This window comes from Hylobates moloch, unplaced genomic scaffold (assembly GCF_009828535.3).
Source record: "Hylobates moloch isolate HMO894 unplaced genomic scaffold, HMol_V3 SCAFFOLD_4, whole genome shotgun sequence".
Classification (NCBI taxonomy): domain Eukaryota; kingdom Metazoa; phylum Chordata; class Mammalia; order Primates; family Hylobatidae; genus Hylobates; species Hylobates moloch.
Genome location: NW_026652279.1, coordinates 60321088 through 60336514, shown reverse-complemented (window position 1 = coordinate 60336514; position 15427 = coordinate 60321088). Strand labels below are relative to the sequence as shown.

The 15427-nt window shown below is 38.5% G+C and overlaps 1 protein-coding gene across 10 annotated transcripts in view; it reads right to left on the bottom strand.

Moving 5' to 3' along the window:
• Positions 1 to 15427, bottom strand: part of SENP7 (SUMO specific peptidase 7) — a 187914-nt gene that overhangs the window by 94857 nt on the left and 77630 nt on the right. For 6 of the 10 annotated variants that reach the window (XM_032150288.2, XM_032150292.1, XM_032150287.2 and 3 more), the window contains one exon: positions 1447 to 1644. The exons of the other annotated variants lie outside the window; for them this stretch is intronic. In XM_032150288.2, the coding sequence (XP_032006179.1) occupies positions 1447 to 1644 (198 nt within the window). The remainder of the gene's footprint in view (positions 1 to 1446; positions 1645 to 15427) is intronic. 10 annotated transcript variants of the gene reach the window in all.

The following is a 15427-nucleotide window of genomic DNA, read 5'->3' as shown; positions in this document are numbered from 1 at the left end:
AGGAAAGAGGTCTGGACTAGCTGGTAGTTCACCCACTAACCGAACAAAAAACAACAACAATTTAAAAACACAGCAAAAAACAAATTAGAATCTTACTGGGACTCTTTACTTCATATTATATTTAAATTTCATGAGCACATAATCTATGTGCTAAAAATTCCTAGTGGTAAAACTATTATTCTGAGAGAACGGACTACCACACTGTTCTGATTGGAAAAAGGATAGATGTGGGATGAGGAGATTGATGAGTTTGTTGTCATTTGAAGAGAGTTTAAAGCTTCCTTTCAAAAGAGTCAAAGATATTAGAAAGCCATTCCTTTAAGTAGCCCTTTTATTTACATCTGTCAGCACAGTAAGAGACTAGTTAACCTGTACTGGGGAGGAAATCTGCTAGAATATAGAATGAGAGCAAGCTGCTTCATAAATTACTGATGCTAAGCTGTCTGACTCTAAGATTTACAGTGTTTTAGAAAAATAATTTATACCAGGTATGAGCTAGTAAGACATTTCTTCATTAAACTTGGCTTTTTATGATTTTGTCTTTTTAAAAGAAGTATTCTCTTTAAAAATTAATGTATAATATCTTCAGATGTTTTGACAAGAATTCTACTTTTATTTTAAAAATAACTGTGTTGAAAGCAGTTTTTATCTGGGTCTTGGCTTAAAGCACTTATATACTGTCATTCAGATTACACACCATATAACCAAAGTACTGTCTCGCTAATTTAGGTTATTCTAACTGAAAATAAAGTACCCTCCCCCCAAAACATTCATTTAATGGCTGAAACTGTAAATGGTAATATATAAAAGATATTATGTTATAGATTCCTAGAGCTAATTCCTAGTTTTCAGCCCCAAACTCCCATATAATTCTTTCAAAAAACACAAAACAAAAATTGGTCTTGTTACTCTACAAAATTAAACTGAACATTTACTATTAAAAACCTAGAGGCAATATTTTAACATCATCTCCTTTTTTAAAAATTCATTTAAAATACAAGCTCACAAAAGTCAAAAGTGGTTAGGATCTAGATTAGATAACATTTTGAAACGATGTTAAAGATGAAGAAAATATTAATGCATATATATACACACAAATTTATATGCATATAATACATATACACACACGTATATATATGTATCTTCATTTTAATCATAAAATAATCCCTAAAAAGATGTGTACATGTATCAAATTAAAATAAGTTAAATGTACTACTGATACTCGTTTTTAAATATAATTCCATGTCAATCTGCTTAATGAAGCACAGAAACATCAACTAACTGTGTAAATTAAGACAGGCAGTTTTAAGATTTGCTTTATAGTGTGGTATGCCTATATATGCAAATCTTCTTTGAGGTCATTTCAACAATTTTATCGTTAGGAGTACGGGATTCATATTATTTCAAATGTGGTGAGTTGAACAAAATCAATACTGAACAACATACCTTTCAGATAAATTAAGGCTTTGGTGAAGAGGTTCTAATTTTTGACATGTCTCTAGGCTGTCAACAGATGTCGAAGGCAATGAGTCTGATTGCACCTTGTTGGCATCACATAAATTAGCATCGTTTCTAGGTAGGGTCTTTCTGAATTTTCGTCCTAAATCCGTCCATAGGACATTCGTCAACATAACTTTGAGTTGCCTGTTATACACATAAATAATTAGTATATATGGTACTACACATTGTAGAATACATGAATTCATCACAAACTAATATCTCCAGAAATTCTAAATTTCAGTTCTTCAAGCAACTATAGTAAATACCCTAAGAAAAAAGAAAAAATGCCTAACTATTACCAAAGATACCTTAAAAAGTAAAATCTATTTCACGTAAGTTGGGATTTTCTTCAGAATTCTGTCAAGTATACTACAACTATCATTACACATGTACAGCTGCTAGACTCCTGGCAATGCATTCATGTGTATTAACAATGTTAGTTGAAGGACAGTGTTCATTTGCAGATCTCATCACAGATGTAACCGCTGTTTGCGCTAAAAATGTATTTTTTGTTTTGGCATTTGTTGATTCAGAAAACATTATTAAAACTAAGTGTGCACTGCTGTATCACTTACATTCTTAAGGCTATAGAGTCTTAAGATACAGGTTTAATTTTACCTTATTTCTAAAATAGGTCAACTTAAAACATTTGCCTTACTGTACCTATACCAATTTCAAAAAAAAAAAAAGACTGACAAATGCAAGCAGTTCCAGCAACAGTTTTGCCCATCATGTTTTACCCATCTTCTCATTCAATACATCCTTATGCTGAATACTTGAATAACTATGTTTAGTTCTGGAATTCCAAAAACTATGGAATATAGTTTCTGCAGTGGTGTGAATAGGCTACCAAGTGCACTTAAAACAACGTCAAGTAAGGAATGGCTGAAAGTACTGGGAAATGTTTAATCAGAAGAGTGTCTATTTTACTACCTATGAAACAGTTTTAGGCACTTTTTGTTTGTTTGCTTAACAAACACAAGAATATTAAGAAACAGCAATATGTTCACATATTTTCAAGATAAAACGGGAACTCTCAAAAAAAATCACTTGTTTGCAGCAGCCACTTGAGTGTATATACCCAGACCATCTAGCGGGAAGAGGGTACAAGTCCCCAGGGTACTTCCATAGCACACACTGAAAACTCCAAACATGTTGCACACACACAAAAAAAGTTAAGCTATTAGTTTTAAAATTATTAAAAAATAAGTAAGTGACATCTCTACGGATCAATAATAATTCATTCTACAAGCACTTAACATCTTCCAGCAAAACAACTATGCTAGTATAATCTGGAGTTTCAGCTACAAATAAAATAGTTGAGTTTTTGCCTTCATGGGGTGTACATTACAGAGAATAAACCAATTCATTATTTAATTAGAATTCTAATATGTGCTATGAAGAAGAAATACAGATGCTGCATTTCTTCTGAGCCAAGTTTCTGAGAATATGACCTTGAAGCTGAAGTCTCAAAGAAGGACAGGCACTATCCAAAGGAAACAAGTAAAAAATGGAGAAAGGTCCAAAAAACAGGACAAAATGCAAATGTATTGAGTAAAGCTTCTTCAAAGAAATTAAAGGACTTACCTGACTCATGTACTTAGAATAAAGAGGTAATGTGTCTAAGAATGGGCAGTTAGGCAGGACTTAGCAAACCATATTAAGGATCTGAGACTTTATGTCAACAACAATGGAAATCCACTAGTCTTAATTAGAAAACAGTGAGATCAGAGCTACATTTTTAAAAGATCATTCTGATGTTTATGAAGAATAAAATGGAAGTGCTAGGAATAATGGGGAATAAAAATTAATTTACGGAGATGATGACTTTATCAGAGGTAGTTTAGTAGAATGGTGGGAGCAGAAACCAGAATACAGTGGGATCAGTAAAGGGAAAGGAGCAAAGGGATATAGCAAATCAAAGTAGTTGAGAAATATGGTTGTGAAAGTGGAAAATAAGACAAGACCTGAAAATAGACGTGAGAAGCAGGAAACGTTTTTAGTCAGTTATTGGTTGATTAGTTAGTTTAAGATAGAGATTTGTATAAATTTAAATGCTTATGGGAAGCACATAAGGGTTGAAGACACAGAAGGCAGGATAATTAACACAGTAAGTTTCCTAAGAAATTGCATAAGTGCTAATATTTATTGAACATGTACTATATACCAGGCACCGTGCTAAGCATTTTACAATGATTTATTTCATTTAATTGTCACAACCACTCCATGAGGGGCTTACAAATTATTCTTCTCATGCAGTTGAGGAGACCAAGATAGACTGATTAATATCCAAGTAAAACGAGTGAGTAGTGAAAATGGGATCCAGAACCATACACTCTCAAATTTCTTGCCAGCATTCTTAACTGCTTCACACTACACTGGTTTATGATAGGAGAAGAGGCATTCCAACCAAGACCTTCTCTTAAAAGTGATAGGAAAGATAAAGGAACATAGGTCTGAAAAAAGTTTTCAAATAATCACTGTAGAGAGGGGGTACACAAGCTTACTAAAGAAACACAGTAAGGCTGTCTTACAGTTAAGAAATCCCTGTGAGATTAACACATGTATAATGCCACAAATATCCTTTTTTCCTGCAAACAGATAATTGAGTTCACAGATGCAAAGAGGAAAAGGTGTCTTTACAATGAACAGATCTGGCAGGCACCATCTTACGCAAATGATCAAACATAGGACTACTAAGAGTGAAACAACCAGAAATTATGTTATCCCCTGATATGTGCAATAAGAAGTACATGACATCAGGTATGAAATATTCCTGCCAAAAATGTAACCTGGACCTAATCATACGGGCAAGCCCAGAAAAATAATAAAAATATAGACTGTGAGGCATTCTACAGAACGACTGGTCTGGACTCCTCAAAACTCAATGTGATGGTTAAAAGGGAAAGGGCACAGCAGGTGGGAACTCTTCTAGATTAAGAGACTAATGGTGTATAATAACCAAATACAATGCATGAACCTGAATTTGATTCTGTTAGGTAGGTACAAAAGTAACTGTGGTTTTGGCCAAATAGATTTAAAAATAAATAAATAAAAGACATTTTAGGAACACTCGGGAAATTCTGATTGTGGACTTTATAGCAGATGATGATATGAAATTACTGTTAATTTTCTTGATAGTATATTATAATTGTTATGTAAGAGAATGTCATTGTTCTTAGGAAAAGCAAGCTGAAGTATCTGAAGATAAAATACCATGATGCCTGCAACTGACTCTCAAATGGGTCCCCCAAAAATGTATGTATATGTGTATGTATATATGTATGTATGTGATGCCCATCTATATACATGCATAAAGAGACACCGAGAGATGGCAAATGTGCCAAAATGTTTAAAGACTACCAGTCTATTATTTATAAGTTTTACAACTGTACAATTTAAAATTCTAAATGACCAAATAAAAATGCAAACAAAACTTTAAGGAAATTTATTTTAAGGATAAAATGTAATAAAGTCTAATGGAAAAACTATATGACTTAGGTATTTGCTAAATTATTGGGGAAATTAGTATCTCAATGGTAATTTTAATAATTTCAAATATGAGACTATTCAATGCTGGAAAAAGCCATTTTTCTATTCACTCAGACCAAATAAGAATTTATGTTGGAAAATAACAAATCATTGGTAATTTTACTGATTATTCTAATAATGAGGCTCTAAATGAGATGGACAATTTGGCTTCTCCAGGAAAATACTTATTTCACATTTGACTTTATTATAATTTGTCTGACTAAAAATATCCAGCAACAGAAGTCAGTAATCTTTTTCCCCCAAACTAGTAAGGTGAAAAAATTCTAAACATCTACAACATTTAAGTGTCATAAGATTTCTCTGTATACCAGAAGAGAAACTTAAGAGTAAAGAACAACATTCAAACCATGCAAAATAAAACCTAAATTTAGTATTTTGGGGTATATACTTAGGTAACAATACTATCCAACAAAAATAAGAAAGTAATTACTTTGAAAGTTAGGTGAGTGGTTATCGTTAAAGCAGGGGTCCCCAGCCCCCAGGCTGCCTTGTACCAGTCTGTGGCCTGTTAGGAACTGGGCAACACAGCAGGAGGTGAACGGCGGGCGAGCGAGCATTACCACCTGAGCTCTGCCTCCTGTCAGATCAGCAGCAGCATTGGATTCGCATAGAAGCACAAACTCTGTTGTGAACTTCACATGCGAGGGATCTAACTTGTGCTCTCCTTATGAGAATCTAATGCCTGATGATCTGAGGTGGAACAGTTTCATGCCTAAACCATTCCCCACAACACCCACCCACCCCCACTCTCAACCCCATCGTGGAAAAACCGTCTTCCATGAAACCAGTCCCTGGTGCCAAAAAGGTTGGGGACTGCTGCTTTAAAGGGTTATCATTTGCAGGGGTTAAGAACTTCTGGGGCAGTTTTGTTTTGTACCTCAGTGGTGGTTAAAATCTACCTTATTAAAAATACATTAAATTTAATGAATAATTCATTGAACTGTTTACCTTTTAGTCATTTTTTGTTAGTTACATTATATTTCACAGTAAAAATGAAAAGTAAAAGGCAGCTAAACAGAGAACTCCACCTAACCCAACAATCTATCTACTTAGGTAGGCTGGTTCCTGTTACTTGCCTAAGCTTTTTAGAACCATCCAATTATCTATTTATAAAATGTCCCTTTGAAAGCTCCAAACCATTATACTAATACTCACTTAATTTTTTATGAGGGGAAATGATCATTGATCCATATACTCAGATTCTTTAAAAAATCACATTCCTAAAAAATAAGAAATATACTGTATCTTTTCTATTTTATATATGAGAAATTTTATAATTGTAGGAAGACCCAGCATAATCACAGCAGAAAAAAAAAAAACATGTTTTGCCTATGAATAAAAAAAAATACACTGGTTTTCCAGAAAACCTCAATTTTTAAAAATTTTTCAACAAAAGTAGTTTATCAATGAATACATAAACATGACTTAATTATATAGCTTGGCCAAATAAATTCAGAAATCAGAAAAAAGAATTCTCCCTCAGACTTGGAGTCCTACATTTTGATTCTGGAAAATAAACTAACAATTGGGATGAAGGCATTGTTTTCACGTCTTTTGTGATAATTTTATTTAGAGTATTTCTTGTCCTTCAAAAAAAAAAAACGGACAAAACATTTGGACATTTCACCAAAAAAATGCACGAATGCCCAACATGCATAAAAAAAGACATTCAATATCATTATTCTTATCTTTCTGGTCTTTAAAAGAAGTTTTAAAAAGGAGGAAGGAGCAAAAGAAATTCAACAGATATTCTAGAGAAGATTTTTTAAAGTTCAATAAAGCACATGAAAAAATGTTCAACATCATCAGTCATCAAGGAAATGCAATTAAAACCACAGAGATACTACTACACCTCCATTAGAAAGGATGATAATAAAGAAGATGACTATATAAGTGTTGGCAGGGGTGTGGAGAAAATGAAACCCTCCTACATGGCTAGTGGTGGGAATGTAATATGGCACAATCACTTACGGCAGCTTGGCAGTTTCTTACAAAGTTAAGAATGCACCTACCATATGACCCAGCAATCCAACTCCTAGGTATTTACCCAAAAGAAATGAAAACAGGCTCCCAACACAATGGCTGACTAGACACAGCCAGGTGGAATAGCTACCACCAAGGGACCAAGATGATGGGTGCACTCCTAATAGATATTCAGAGGGAAGGCACAGAGACTGGATGGAGGGAAGACACAGAAGCTAGGCTGAAGAGGGAGGAAGGTGGGAACCTTGCACAGGCTTACCATGTACCAGGACTCATTCATAGACCCCAGTGACTCTGGGAGGCAATGGGTGAGTTGAACTGGCAAGGAGCAATCCACTCTCCTGAAGGGTCTCTGGAGTCCCAGTAGGAGGAGACCCCTCAACCATCACGGACACTTCAGTTGGCAGGGAGAGCTGCTTAGAGAAGTGGTAGGGGCAGCACACCAGCTGATGTGGAGCCCAGGTTTGGTGCGGGAGAGTCTGTAGCAGAGCATGACCAGTGAGGGCCATCCCTCTAGGCTTGACTTGCTCCCATAAGACAGGGAACTGTTGGACCTGAACTCTGCAGGGTTGTCTTGCCTATCAAACAAGGCCAGTCTGACCTGACCATCCTTGGTCTGTGGCCACTCCCAGAGCCTGGTGGTGTCTACTTGCAGGGCAGCATTTGGTGCCCTGGGGTCCTGTATCACTGGAGGACCTGCCTAACAGACAGAGAGCTCCAGTGGGGTGGCCCCCAAAACCATGCACAAGCCTGCCACTCCCTCCACACACCGCAGCTTCCCGGTGGCCCATGGCAACCCACCCCCAACCCCCACACATTGCTTTGCTGATGTATATGTGTGCAGGAGGGTTTTGCTTTCCTTGCCCCAGCAGCATGTGACTGTGCATGCACCCTGCCCTGCCACAGTGTGAGTGCAGTCCACCCGGCTCCCCCAACTGACCACCATTGCAGTGCAAACCATGGCGAGCACAAAGCCAGCCAGCCTTGCCCCTGGAGGTAACTCACCCTTGCACCAACACTGCCAGGAAGTGAAGCCAGGCAAAAAGAACAGCACACCTTCCCCCCACCCCGAGCAACCACCCCTGCCTACAGCGCACAGAGAAAGCACAAAGACCTGCACCCACCAGCACCACCACACCCGTGCCAACACCACCAACAGCACAACCACACACACAGTCACCAGCAGGGACTCCTGCTCCCCCCCAGCCACATTGCCACTGCCACTGTGGTGAACACTCACATGAAGACAGGCACCCTGGCACCCACTAGCACTTTGCCACAGCCAACGGACATGCACTAGGCCACACTGTGTGATACGGTTTGGCTGTGTCCCCACCCAAATCTCATCTTCCCACATGTTGTGGGAGGGACCTAGTGGGAGTTCACTGAATCATAGGGTCAGTTTCCCCATACTGTTCTCATGGAAGTGAATACGTCTCATGAGATCTAATGGTTTTATAAAGGGAAACCCCTTTCACTTCGTTTTCATTCCCTCTTGTCCACCACCATGTAGGACGTTCCTTTCACCTTCTGCCATAATTGTGAGTCCCCCCACAGCCACATGGAACTGTGAGTCTGTTAAACCTCTTTTTCTTTATAAATTACCCAGTCAGGGGTATGCCTTTATCAGCAGCCTAAGAACACACGAATACATTGCCACTGCTGCCGGCACATGCAAATGATCCAGCTGCCACTGCACTACAAAATGCTTTGGCTGACACCACCCATTGGAGAGTAGTGACCAGCAGTCCAGGAGCACCTCAGCCCCCCAACACAGTGGATGCCTAACCATGAGATACCAGAGAACAAAGTCGGGGTCTGATACAAGTCTCACAGAGTTAGAGCACACAGTCCAGGAGGAGTTGGGTGCTGAGCGCTGGTACCCTAAAATCTTCCAGAAAGAAAGCCAGTTGGCTGACTCCACCTTTTACCACAATCAAACCCTCAAAGTCATCAAATAAGATAAAAGAAAAAGACTCTACCCAAAGGTTAGCAACTTCAAAACTGAAGGAACATAAGCCCACAAAGATGAGAAAGAACCAGCAAAAGAACACTGACAACTCAAAAAGCCCGAGTGCCTTCTTTCTTCCAAAGAACCGAACCATCTCTCCAGCAAGGGTTCTGAACTAGGCCGAGATGGCTGAAATGACAGAAATAGAATTCAGAATATGAGTAAGAATGAAAATCATTGAGATGCAAGAGTATGTTGAAAACCAATCCAAGGAAGCTAAGAATCATAATAAAAAAAAATGCAGGAGCTAACAGACAAAATAGCCAGTACACAAAGAAACCAACCAACCTGATATAGCTAAAAAAAAATACAAGAATTTCATAATGCAATCGCAAGTATTAATAGCAGAATAGACCAAGTGGAGCAAAGAATCTCAGTGCCTGAAGACTGACTTTCTGAAATAAGACAGTCAGACAAAAATAGAGAAAAAAGAATGAAAAGAAACAAATGAAACCTCTGAGAAATAAGGGATTATGTAAAGAGACTAAATCTACAACTTACTAGTGTACCTGAAAGAGATAGAGAGATGGTAACCAACATGGAAAACATATTTCTGAATATCATCCATGAGAACTTCCCCAACCTAGTGAGAGAGGCCAACATTCCCCAACCTATCATTCATGAGTTCTGTCACTCATAAGAACTTCTCCAGCCTAGCTAGAGAGGCCTAGCAGAGAACCCGAGTAAGATATTTCACAAGATCATCCCAAAGACACATATTCATCAGATTCTCCAAGGTCAAAATCAAAGAAAAAATGTTACAGGCAGCTAAAAAGGTCAGGTCACCTACAAAGGGATGCCCATCAGACTAACAGCAGACATCTCAGCAGAAACCATAAAAGTCAGAACAGATTGGGGAACAGTATTCAGTGTTCTTAAAGAAAATAAATTCTAACCCAAAATGTGATATGCAGCCAAACTAAGCTTCATAAGTGAAGGAGAAATAAGATTTTTTTTTTTTCTTGAGATAGAGTCTCACTCTGCTGCCCAGGATGGAGTGCAGTGGCACACCATCTTGGCTCACTGCAACCTCTGCCGCCCAGGCTCAAGTGATTCTCCTGTCTCAGCCTCCCGAGTAGCTGGGATTACAGGCACCCGCCACCACGCCCAGCTAATTTTTTTTATTTTCAGTAGGGACGGGGGGTTCACCATGTTGGCCAGGCTGATCTTGAACGCCAGACCTCAAGTGATCCTCCCACCGCAGCCTCCCAAAGTACTAGGTTACAGGCGTGAGCCACGGCACCTGGCCTAATAAGATTCTTTTCAGACAAGCAAATGCTGAGGAAATTGGTTACCACACGACCTGCCTTGGAAGAGCTCCTGAAAGCAGCACTAAATATGGAAAGGAAACAATGTTACCAGCCACTACAAAAACACACTGAAGTACACAGACCAGTGACACTATAAAGCAACTACAGAAACAAGTCTGCATAATAACTAGCTAACATCCCCAACTCATTCTATGAGGACAGCATCATCCTGATACAAAAACTTGGCAGAGACAAAATGAAAAATTTAAGGCCAGTATCCTTTATGAACATCAATGCAAAAGTCCTCAACAAAATACAGGCAAATAAAATCCAGCAGCGTATCAAAAAGCTTATTCACCACGATCAAGCAGGCTTTATACCTGGGATGAAATGAGGGTTCAACATATGTAAATCAGAAATTTGAGGCCAGGTGCAGTGGCTCACACCTGTAGTCCTAGCACTTGGGGAGACCAAGGCAAGAGGATTGCCTGAGCTCAGGAGTTTGAGATCAGCCTGGGCAACAGGGCAAAACCCTGTCTCTACTGAAAATACAAAAAAACTACCCAGGAGTGGTGGTGCACACCTTTAGTCTCAGCTACTCGGGAAGCTAAAGCACGAGAATCAGTTAAAGCCAGGAGGTGGCGGTTGCAGTGAGCCCAGATAGCACCACTGAACTCCAGGCTGGGTGACAGAGCAAGACTCTGTCACCAAAAAAAAAAAAAAAAAAAAAAATTTGATTCATCACATAAACACATAAACAGAGCTAAAGACAAAAACCAGGTGATTACCTCAATACATGCAAAATTAAATTTCTGTGGGACCTGGCAAAATGCACCTCTGCTTTCATTCAGGTACAATGCATCAGCACAGAATTTCCTTTTTCTTTTTCTTTTTTTTCTTTTGAAGAAAAGAATATCAAATAAATTTTTTTATTATTATACTTTAAGTTCTGGGGTACATGTGCACAACGTGCAGATTTATTACATAGGTATACATGTGCCATGGTGCTTTGCTGCACTCACCCACTCATCATTTACATTAGGTATTTCTCCTAATGCTATCCCTCCGCCAGCCCCCACCCCCAACAGGCCCTGGTGTGTGATACGCCCTGCCCTGTATCCATGTGTTCCCATTGTTCAACTCCCACTTATGAGTGAGAACATGCAGTGTTTTGTTTTCTCTTCTTGTGTTACTTTTGTGAGAATGATGGTTTCCACTTTCATCCATGTCCTGGCAAAAGGACGTGAAATCATCCTTTTTTATGCCTGCATAGTATTCCATGGTGTATATGTGCCACGTTTTCTTTATCCAGTCTATCATTGATGAGCATTTGGGTTCGTTCCAAGACTTCAGTATTGTGAACAGTGCTGCAATAAACATACATGTGCATGTGTCTTTATAGTAGAATGATTTACAATCCTTTGGGTATATACCCAGTAATGGGATTGCTGGGTCAAATGGTATTTCTAGTTCTACATCCTTGAGGAGTCACCACACTGTCTTCCATAATGGTTGATCTAATTTACAGTCCCACCAACAATGTAAAAGTGTTCTTATTTCTCCATATCCTCTCCAGCATCTGCTGTTTCCTGACTTTTTAATGATCACCATTCTAACTGGTGTGAAATGGTATCTCATTATGGTTTTAATTTGCATTTCTTTAATGACCAGTGATGATGAGAATTTTTTTCAGAAGTTTGTTGGCTGTATAAATGTCTTCTTTTGAGAAGTGTCTGTTCATACCCTTTTCCCACTTTTTGATGGGGTTCTCTTTTTTTCTTGTAAATTTGTTTAAATTCTTTGTAGATTCTGGATATTAGCCCTTTGTCAGACAGATAGATTGCAAAAATTTTCTCCCATTCCATAGGTTGCCTGTTCACTCAGCTGATAGTTTCTTTTGCTGTGCAGGAGCTCTTTAATTAGATCCCATTTGTCAATTTTGGCTTTTGTTGCCATTGCTTTTGGTGTTTTAGTCATGAAATCTTTGCCCATGCCTATGTCCTGAATGGTATTGCCTAGGTTTTCTTCTAGGGTTTTTATGGTTTTAGGTCTTACAGTTAAGTCTTTAATCCATCTTGAGTTAATTTTTGTATAAGGTCTAAAGAAGGAGTCCAGTTTCAGCTTCCTGCATATGGCTGGCCAGTTTACCCAACACCATTTATTAAATAGGGAATCCCTTCCCCGCTGCTTTTGTCAGGTTTGTCAAAGATCTGATGGTTGTAGATGTGTGGTGTGATTTCTGAGGCCTCTGTTCTGTTCCATTGGTCTATATCTCTGTTTTGGTACCAGCACCATGCTGTTTTGGTTACTGTAGCCTTGTAGTATAGTTTGAAGTCAGATAGCATGATGCCTCCAGCTTTGTTCTTTTTGCTTAGGATTGTCTTGGTTTTGCCGGCTCTTTTTTGGTTCCATATGAAATTTAAAGTAGTTTTTTTCCAATTCTGTGAAGAAAGTAATTGGTAGCTTGATAGGGATAGCACTGAATCTATAAATTACTTTGGGCAGTATGGCCACTTTCACAATATTGATTCTTCCTATCCATGAGCATGGAATGTTTTTCCATTTGTTTGTGTCCTCTTTTATTTCCTGGAGTAGTGGTTTGTAGTTCTTCTTGAAGAGGTCCTTCACATCCCTTGTAAGTTGGATTTCTAGGTATTTTATTCTCTTTGTAGCAGTTGTGGATGGGAATTCACTCATGATTTGGCTCTCTGTTTGTCTGTTATTGGTGTATAGGAATGCTTGTGATTTTTGCACATTGATTTTGTATCCTGAGACTTTGCTGAAGTTGCTTATCAGCTTAAGGAGATTTTGGGCTGAGATGATGGGGTTTCCTAAATATATAATCATGTCATCTGTAAACAGAGACAATTTGACTTCCTCCCTTCCTATGTGAATACCCTTTATTTCTTTCTCTTGCCTGATTGCCCTGGCCAGAACTTCCAATACTATATTGAATAGGAGTAGTAAGACAGGGCATCCTTGTCTTGTGCCAGTTTTCAAACGGAATGCTTCCAGTTTTTGCCCATTCAGTATGATATTGGCTGTGGGTTTGTCACAAATAGCTCTTATTATTGAGATACGTTCCATCGATACCTAGTTTATTGAGAGCTTTTAGCATGAAGGGCTGACTTTTGTGAAAGGCCTTTGCTGCCATCTATTGAGATAATCATGTGGTTTTTGTCATTGGTTCTGTTTATGTGATGGATTACGTTTATTGATTTGTGTATGTTGAACCAGCCTTGCATTCCAGGGATGATGCAGACTTGATCATGGTGGATAAGCTTTTTGAAGTGCTGCTGGATTCAGTTTGCCCAGATTTTATTGAGGATTTTCATACTGATGTTCATCAGAGATATTGGCCTAAAATTTTCTTTTTTTGTTGTGTCTCTGCCAGGTTTTGGTATCAGGATGATGCTGGCCTCGTAAAATGAGTTAGGGAGACTTTCCTCTTTTTCTATTGATTGGAATAGTTTCAGAAGGAATGGTACCAGCTCCTCTTTGTATTTCTGATAGAATTTAGCTGTTAATCCATCTGGTCCTAGACTTTTTTTGGTTGGCAGGCTATTAGTTATTGCCTCAATTTCAGAGCCAGTTATTGGTCTATTCAGAGATTCAATGTCTTCCTGGTTTAGTCTTAGGAGGGTATATTTGTCCAGGAATTTATCCATTTCTTCTAGATTTTCTAGTTTATTTGCACAGAGGTGTTTATTCTCTGATGGTAGTTTGTATTTCTGTGGGATCAGTGGTGATATCCCCTTTATGATTTTTTATTGCGTCTATTTGATTCTTTGCTCTTTTCTTATTAGTCTGGCTATTGGTTTATCTATTTTGTTGATCTTTTCAAAAAACCAGCTCCTGGATTCACTGATTTTTTGAAGGGATTTTGTGTCTCTATCTCCTTCAGTTCTGCTCTGATCTATTTCTTGCCTTCTTCTAGCTTTTGAATTTGTTTGCTTTTCCTTCTCTAGTTCTTTTAATTGTGATGTTAGGGTTTCGATTTTAGATCTTTCCTGCTTTCTCTTGTGGGCATTTAGTGCTATAAATTTCCCTCTACACACCGCTTTAAATGTGTCCCAGAGATTCTGGTATGTTGTGTCTTTGTTCTCATTGGTTTCAAAGAACATCTTTATTTCTGCCTTCATTTCGCTATTTACCCAGCAGTCATTCAGGAGCAGGTTGTTCAGTTTCCATGTAGTTGTGCGGTTTGAGTGGGTTTCTTAATCCTGAGTTCTAATTTGATTTAACTGTGGTCTGAGAGATAATTTGTTGTGATTTCTGTTCTTTTACATTTGCTCAGGAGTGTTTTACTTCCAATTATGTGGTCAATTTTGGAATAGGTGCGATGTGGTGCTGAGAAGAATGTATATTCTGTTGATTTGGGGTGGAGAGTTCTGTAGATGTCTATTAGGTCTGCTTGGTCCAGAGCTGAGTTCAAGTCCTGGATATCCTTGTTAACCTTCTGTCTCATTGATCTGTCTAATATTAACAGTAGGGTTTTAAAGTCTCCCACTATTATTGTTTGGGAGTCTAAGTCTCTTTGTAGGTCTCTAAGAACTTGCTTTATGAATCTGGGTGCTCCTGTAGTGGGTGCATATATATTTAGGATAGTTAGCTCTTCTTGTTGCATTGATCCCTTTACCATTATGTAATGCCCTTCTTTGGTTTTTCTGATCTTGGTTGGTTTAAAGTCTGTTTTATCAGAGACTAGGATTGCAACCCCTGCCTCTTTTTTTTTTTTTTTTTTTGCTTTCCATTTGCCTAGTAGATCTTTCTGCATCACTTGAGGTCGAGACCATCCTGGCCAACACGGTGAAACCCTGTCTCTACTAAAAATAGAAAAATTAGCTAGGTGTGGTGGCATGGGTCTGTAGTCCTAGCTACTCGGGAGGCCAAGCAAGGAGAATTGCTTGAACCCAGGAGGCAGAGGTTGCAGTGTGCCGAGATTACACCACTGCACTCCAGCCTGGCGGACAGAGCGAGACTCCATCTCAAAAAAAATAAATAAATAAATCATCATCCCTGAAATCTGCCTTAGACTCTACCTTTCCAGTACATGCATTTGTTACTTGACAAGTGGCCAAATACTAAGGAAAGCAGTTTTTGAAAGAAAAGGAGTTATCTTATTCTTTGA